Raw genomic sequence first — 8493 nt, forward strand, 5'->3', positions numbered from 1 at the left:
GTAGTGTCCATCCCGATGAAATTCCTTAGGATAGGTCCCTTATAATAGATGTTTTAGGGACGTAAAGTGAGGAAAACGGGAACGGGTAATCGGGTTGAATGATTGTTGAAAATAATAAACTTATTTATTGTGGGTTGAAAACCCTATATGCTCACCAGGCTCCCCAGCCTGACCCACTCAGTTTCTTGTATTACAGGTAGTGACACAAGAGCATAGATGCGATGATCTGATGAGAGATTATGGATTATAGGCCAGTAGTAATAAATAGAAATGTTGTAAGGCCTATGTTGTTTTTGTTTTATGCTTTTGATTTGTATTGACAATGACATCCCGAGTTTTATAACGTAATGAAAATACATTTCTTTGGAAATTCTTTGATAATTTTGTATCTATATTTTTATGGGAACAAATTCTGCAACACTTTCTTTAAAAAGTTACTCTGATTTTATTATAAAGCATAAACAACATCGGTGTTTTCTCGTCGTGAAATTTGGGATGTCACATATTAACAAACTCGTTATAGGGGAAGAGGAAAACGTGAATGTTTTCAAATTGTAGCAGGAATTTGTGATTTTGATACGGTATTCACCTTTGTTTGGGTTGGATGGGAGGGTATAACACATGATTCAAGAGTTTTGAAAGAGGTTGCATTCAATCCGACTTCTGGATTTCCATTTCCTCTACAAAGTTTTTAATCTTTATATAACTTTTATTATTTATCTTCTTTATATAATATATGTCACACTCATTTGCAGATAAATATTACCTTTATGACACCATATACAAACATTGTGGGTTGATGGCTCCGTACTGCAATACTAGGTATTGGTTAGCCAATTTTCGAAGAAGTAGACATTTAACTAGAGAAGAAAGGTTCAATCATGCTCATGCACAACTTAGAAATGTTATTAAGTGTGCTTATGGTGTTGAATGCGAGATTCCCAATCTTAAAACAAATGGTTCTTTATCATTTTACAGTGCAAAGAGACATAATCATTGCTTGTGTCGCGGTCCATAATTTTATAAGGAAATACAATATACAAGATGTTTTTTTATAAACTTTGAGGAGAACACTATGGTTACTCCTAACATCCAACGTGAATGAAATGATAGAGAAAACATACAAGGCATAAAATGGGGTCCAGAAGTCGTTCCATATATGCATGTTTGCGTGATCATATTACAAATCAACTACTTTCACATACTTTACATTAAATTATTATGTTATTTTAGATTTCATTATGTTTTTATTTGGATATTAAATTATTTATGTTTAATTTACATTTTGTATGACAATTTTTATTTGGATTTTTAAATGATTTGTGTGTAATTTGCATTTTTGTATGACAATCTGTATGTTTTATAATTATTCAACAATTTTATCCATCGCTATATAGAGCAGGGTAAAGTGGTCATTTTTCATCAGTCAGCACATTCAATCAGATGTACAATCGAACAAAATTGTTTCGTACTCAATCATGATTTTTTACCCAAACAAACATTTTCTAATCAATACTTTCTCAGTTAACAACTATCAAACATGTCTTAACATTTATGTAAGAAAAAGATAAGCATATGGATACTCCTCCTTTGTATCGTACGTCCATGCCACATACAATGTATTGGAGGCTGGAACTAATTTTATTGTATTTTTTTTATGACACATTAAAATAACTTATAAACTAGTTTTTTTAAGTGTAAAAAACCTAAAATAGTTTATTGATAAGTTTTGAATTTTTTTTTTCATAATTTTTCTAAATACTATCACTATATGTCATTTTATATATATATATATATATATATATATATATATATATATATATATATATATATATATATATATATATATATATATATATATATATATATATATATTTGAATGTTTTTTTATATTATTTTATATTTTCTATCTAGTTTTTCAATCAGTTTTTTTACCAAACTTTATTATTTTACTAGGTGTGAGACTCATGTACTACATGAGTTTATTTAAAAAAAAAGAATTAAATATAAAATTTTAACAATTTGAAAATTTTGAATTTATAAGAAAAATGAGAAAAATTTTGAATTATTAAAATTAATAAAGTTTTAATGTATTGAATACATTACATATATATACCATTTCTAATAAATATCTTACATATATATTACCTTAAATATTAAAAGTGGAATTTTAATTTATCAAAATGAAAAATATAATGAAATGACAAGTGAAAATAGAAAATTTAAAAATTTTAGAAAATGACATGTATCCAAATAAATGAGTAGAGGACATGTGAAAAAAAAAAACTTTCATTTATTAGAATAGATTAGTAAGCTCATATTTTAACTTATTTTAACTATTTTTCACCTTGTTTTTTCTGAAAAAACCTCAAAACACCTGAAATATATTTAGATAATTTATATATGTTATGGACCCGTTAATTTTTGATATGTATTTACCATTGGACCAATCTACAGCTGGAACTCGATACAGGTCAAGCTTAGCCTGGAATATATTTGAACTCGACATTATATCTTTATTAATAAATCAAAAACATGCATTAATTAGACTCGATAAAGCAAAGCTAATTCTTGTCAAACACTTCAATTCAAATTTCATAACCATGTTTGGGACATCATACAACAAGTAATAAACATTTTCTTATGAATAATAATAATATAAAAACGTCATACTCATTCCATTATTGTACTTGTTCTCATTTTTAAATTTTAAATAGAATTACCAACTTTAATAACAAGTCAAATACTACAAATTCATTATATATATATATATATATATATATATATATATATATATATATATATATATATATATATATATATATATATATATATATATATATATATATATATATATATATATATATAGAGAGGTGGATTAAGACCAAACCCACCAACCGAGGGAATCGTCTTCCTCATGATGGTGGTGGTGGTCGAACTGATATGAGAAGTTATTCCGGCCATCGTCACTACCATCGTCTTCCTCCGACTGATCCACCGGAGCTGCATATTCATGAGGGTAGTCTGCATCCGCGGGGAAATATGAATCACCGCTGTCCACAAGCTGTGGGCCATCCAGATCATCAACCACCGCACTGCCGCCACTACCTGTACTAAGGTGGTCCTCTATTTTCACGGTGGCTGACGGAGGTGGAATGTGCCCAGCTTCCTCGGCGGCTGTGTCAGCGTCTTCGCCGGTCCTAGAAATGTTAGCCGCCTCCTTGGACTGCAGCTTCTCAGTCAAGGAAACCACCTGAAGAGGAAATTAAAGTATTGACTATTGAATATCTTGCAAAATACGGAAAATTAATTGTATTTTTTTTTTAATTATTTTACTTATTTATTAACTTGATCACTTTTTATAATAACTAATTACTATTATATTTTATTGATCGTTTAAAAGATTTTTTTTTCTTATTTATATAATAGTAGCAATAAAGATAGTTGGGTAAATTGATAAAATATGCTATTTAAAATGGTGTAATGTTTTTTTTTTTTTTTGCCTTTACTATTTTCACCCTTGTATACCAAAACATGTAATCGGAAAAAATTGAAACAATAAAAAATATGATAATTTTAGTAACTATAAAAAATAATTAGGTCATTAGATCCATAAAATTATAAAAAAATATATATATCTTTTTTCTGTGTTTTGTCATGAGATAAAAAACGAATAACAAGGAAAAATTTTAAGCAGACAAAATAGACAAAATAGATAGTTGATATATTTGGATCATATTAAATGTAACAACTACTTTTTAGTTAAATTAGTATAAAATATGTGGAGTCAATGTTCTTCTTAAAAACGCCATGAACATAATAAATTCCAACATATATTAATATGATTGAGAATTTGAGATATATACAATATGAGAAAATAAAAAATAAAAAAGACAAATCTAGCCATTATAGAATATGATTTACCGTTACAATTGATGTAAAAATAAAGAAAAGAGCCAACTTCAAAAGAAATAATGTGAAATTGGTGGTTATTTTGTGATACGAGAATTTTTTTTTAGGCTATTTTATTAAAAAAAAAAAATTAAGCCTAGATTACTGAATTTATATTTTTTCTCTAAACACAAAACTTTAGAAGATTGATTTTAGTATTGGTAAAGAACAAAGATATGGTAAAAGACGTAAAGTCGATACGATATACAAGTGAAGTGAAATGGGTGAGTGCGACATTTCAACTTTTTGTAGGTAAGATGGAATATTATAAGCTAAACAATGGACCCCTTCAACAAAAGAACATTTTATTTTAACACCTGTTTTTATGTTCTTATTCTCTTCTCTCCTCAAAATGTACGTTTGACCTTTTGACTTTTTCAAACTATCCTCATCAACTTTCATTTTCATTGCATAAAAAAATAAATACCAACACTACAAATTATAAAAATAAACAATCTTTTTAGACAAAAAAAAAAAAGTAACTCAACGGTATATTTTTACAAAGGTAAAAATATTATAAGCATCTTTAGTAAAACCAACTAGTAATTGATAGTTACAAAATATAAATTTTATTTTTTGTATAAATATTTTGCAAAAGTAGTTGGTAGATTTTAAAAGGTTTAAAATTATATAAAAACAATTGTTTAAAAAAGAAAATATATAAATATATTATTAAGGACAATTCTGAAAATAAATTAAAAAAACCGAATACATTTTTTTAACACTACATAAACTAGCTTTTAGATGATTAAATTTTTGTTTAAATTGAACTAAATGCTCCAAAACGCCAAATATCTTTTGGTCCTAATATTTCATATAAAACCCACCTTTTTTTTTGCATAAATTGAAAAAAAAAACATTATTACATAAATACACATTTAACATTTTTTTTTTCTATATCTACTTAATTTATGAAGACTCTTCAAAAACAATAGTTCATAACTTTTTTTTTCTTTCCAAACCTTTGTGTCAAACTATATATCCTCTAAGTCCAAGCATTTCTTTGTGTAAATGTTAGTTTTATCACAATCTTTTTTTTAAAAAAAATCTCTTGAATGGTCAATTAATAATTTATTATTTAATACATAATAAATATAAAATACACGGATGTGAATTGTCAGTATCACTTGCCCTTTTCTAGAGAAGGACAGCACCACAATCATATATACTGGTAGCATATGTCCTTTTTCTTGATGCTTTTTCCAAAGCTTAATTACACGATGATATACAAATCATATGGGCAGTATGATATGGACTACACATGTGAACAAATAAACTAATTGAATTATATAATTTACTCTTCATATGATAATTTATGTGTAATCTCTTTCAAATTGTTCATGGGTGTGTCTTATATGAGTGATTAATTTAGATAATATGTTTCAGGAAACAGAAATTATAGAATCCATGGATGCCCAGATGAAACTGAAGACAGATGATAATAGATCTTATGTGTAAGTGTATGAAAAAGATGAATAGAGGTGTAGCCTGTAGGTGTACCTCAGCCTTGAGCTTTTCGTTTTCCTTGGCTATGGAGTCAAAGTCGGATGTGAGGATATCGTAAGAAGATTTGAGGCGATCGTAATCCCTTTCAAGCGTCTTAGTCTTCCACCGTGCACGGCGGTTCTGGAACCAAACAGCCACCTGTCTCGGCTGTAATCCAAGCTTCTTCGCCAGCTCTGTTTTCCTCTCCGGCTCCAGCTTGTTGTCTTCCTCAAAACTTTGTTCCAGCATGTGTACCTTAATGGTGTCATTCATTCAATCCAACCATACATCAATAAAAGGATCGAACACTTTTTTATATAGATAGCTATAATGATATGATAAAATAGTGTAGTGATTCGGTGTCGATATCAAATATTCCAGAATCGAATGCGTAAATAGTGTATATCAGAACCTGTTCGGGGCTGAGACGCCGCTTCTTTTCCGTCAATTGCTCGTCGTAGTATTCTTCTTCCAACATGTCATCGATTGAGCTCAAAAATGGCCTCTTCTTTGAAGATTCTTCCATGTTGAACCCCATTCTCGTTCCTATCAACGAATTAATTAACAGATCAGTACAATTGATTCATGAATGATTAATTGGTGCAACAAATTGATGGAAATTAGCAGGAGTAAGAATGAGTAAACAGATCTCGAAGTCTCGATTGATACAGAATATAGAAACAAGGAGGGAAATGCAACAATTACCGCGAAAGTAGTTGTCTCCATTCCCGTTCCCGAGGAAAAGCATGTTGCTGCTATTGCAACCGAAAAAAAGACGACCAGATTCCATATTAGAAAAGCTTTGATTTGTCTGTGACTAATAGTATTAGAGATCTCCGATGGTTTCTCTATATATGTATGTATATATCAACTTCTGAAGAATCAAAAACCCTAGACCAGAGTTTAAGTATATACGTTATCGTATACAACCGATGTGATTATCTCTTAGAAAATCATGATCTTGTGGCGGAAGAAGCTAGTACTCCACAACAATCTCGCCGGAGACTCTAACGGACATATACAAAATCCCATCATGCGACCCTCCCCTTTCCCAGTTTGTCCGATGGTGGACTACTTTCTCCGATGAATCTAACACGAAATTTGAATTTTGTGACTAGATGTGAGTAGGGAATATTTATGATTGAGACAGTAGAAAATTCACCGGAAATTCAGTTCCCGGCGGTGTGGGACTGATCGGTTTTTCTCAGTATTGCAACCAGAGTTGATAGAGGAGGAGGCCCTTGCAATTTATACAGATGGTTTGCATTATGCTCCACTGGTTTTAGAAAGATTTGCACTATTTCCCCTCTAGTTTGAGAAATATCAATTAACATACTTATTCTTTTTGTCGTTTGACCTTGGATTCACCTTTAAGCAAATTAGGCATGTACACGGTTGTTTGATTGGTTTAGACATTAAACTATAAGCTCAATTTGATTTTATAAATAGAACCAATCATATCGATTTTGACCAAACCAACCAAAAAGGGTTTGGTTTGGAAGATGATAGTTTAAATTGGATTTTGACTGAACGATACAATTTTCTAAGCTATGATTATTAAGATCTTGATCTTGATTTTAAGATTCTACGAATGAAAATTATCATGATCATGATTATACTCAGATCTATCTAAAATAAGATCTATACTGAGATCTTAGGATCACGACTAGGATATTAAGATCTTAACCTGGTTTGATACCAAAATTTTAGTATTTATTATATAGTCAAACTTTAAAAACCCATCCATACAATTTGAAATCGAACACCATATGTCCAAAGTGGCAAAAAGTCTCACTAAGTATCACCACTTCATCCATTCATCTTGAATTGGACATGTCATCATGACACATGCAATTCTCTTTATGATCTTATGGATTTAGTTCTAGATGATCACAATTATCTTTTTTTTGTTCTTAATTTACGTGGTTTGCAACAACAAAAATTACGGTCTATACTAAAAAGTGAGAGTTAATTCCACTTACACCAATAATGTATGAATCAACACCAAATTATAATAAATATTACACAAACAAGACACTACAAACAAATTTGAAGATCAATTCATTCTCATAAGATATTTTGATCTCGATATGAACTTATAATAATGATCTTGTAAAATGTAAAACGATTTTAAATAAGATCCCGGACTTAACAAAGTTAATCTAAACAAAAGAATGTTACAACGAGTAACTACGATTTCATTGATTACAAGTCAAGTACCATAAGTTCACTTTTTCAAAGGTTAGGAGTAATATTTGTATATCTAAGAAAACTCAAAGGGGTATCTCTTCATAATACTTTGGTGATCTTATAAAATACGTGTCTCGATCCCCTTAAAATAATGCTCCCTAATATGGTAAAGAAAGGGAGGGTAAGATCGTCATTTTTTAGATTCCTTTCAACTGATTCAAGTGTGGAAGACTAAAAAAATAGAGGGGCTGGCACTAACTTGCGCCGAAGGCGACGTGTAAGTGATATTGGACCTGAACCGTTGGATCCGAGTGGCATTACCCATAAGTTAGCGCCAGATCATTAGAGAGAGAGAGAGGCGCACCATTATCAATAGTTCCCATGCTCTATGGTCGGAGAAAATGTATAATCCAAAAACAATTGGTATATAATAAATATTAAACAATTATTATAAATATATTATCCAAGATATAATGATAAAAAAAAAGTAACATACTTTATAGAATTATATACGTTGGATTTGGATGAAAATAAATCTAAAGGGATAATCACTATATAAAATGGTGTGATACTTGATTTGATAAACTGATAATCTTTAAGCAAAATTATGTATTTTAAAATTCTCTCAAATTTTGGAATACGTTTTAAGAAAAATTTGATAATTAGTTCTGCTAGTTTGAGTACTTCATTTCGAATTTCTTTTGTGAATTTGGTACGAAATTATATTATTTTATCTAGCATTTTTGTAAGTGCGATTTCTATTTCAAAATCTTCCAACACTTATTTGAACACTCTTTTGAAAAATCGAGTTCATCCACAATGTACTTAAAAATTAAAATATTTCTTTGAATCGGAAGGCTCAGAGAA

At 29.6% G+C, this 8493-nt stretch overlaps 1 protein-coding gene across 1 annotated transcript; it reads right to left on the reverse strand.

Annotated features, from left to right (window-relative positions):
• Nucleotides 1-2536: 2536 nt before the first annotated feature.
• Nucleotides 2537-6661, reverse strand: LOC111914066 (homeobox-leucine zipper protein HAT5). The gene is made up of 4 exons (XM_023909809.3): nt 6142-6661; nt 5849-5982; nt 5452-5691; nt 2537-3253 (listed from the first exon to the last, which is right to left on the reverse strand). Exons 1-4 carry the CDS (start codon nt 6224-6226, stop codon nt 2879-2881), a joined length of 834 nt encoding a protein of 277 aa, XP_023765577.1. The 5' UTR covers nt 6227-6661; the 3' UTR covers nt 2537-2878.
• Between the last annotated feature and the right edge of the window lie 1832 nt (nt 6662-8493).

The sequence above is a fragment of the Lactuca sativa genome, chromosome 4, assembly GCF_002870075.4.
Source record: "Lactuca sativa cultivar Salinas chromosome 4, Lsat_Salinas_v11, whole genome shotgun sequence".
NCBI lineage: Eukaryota > Viridiplantae > Streptophyta > Magnoliopsida > Asterales > Asteraceae > Lactuca > Lactuca sativa.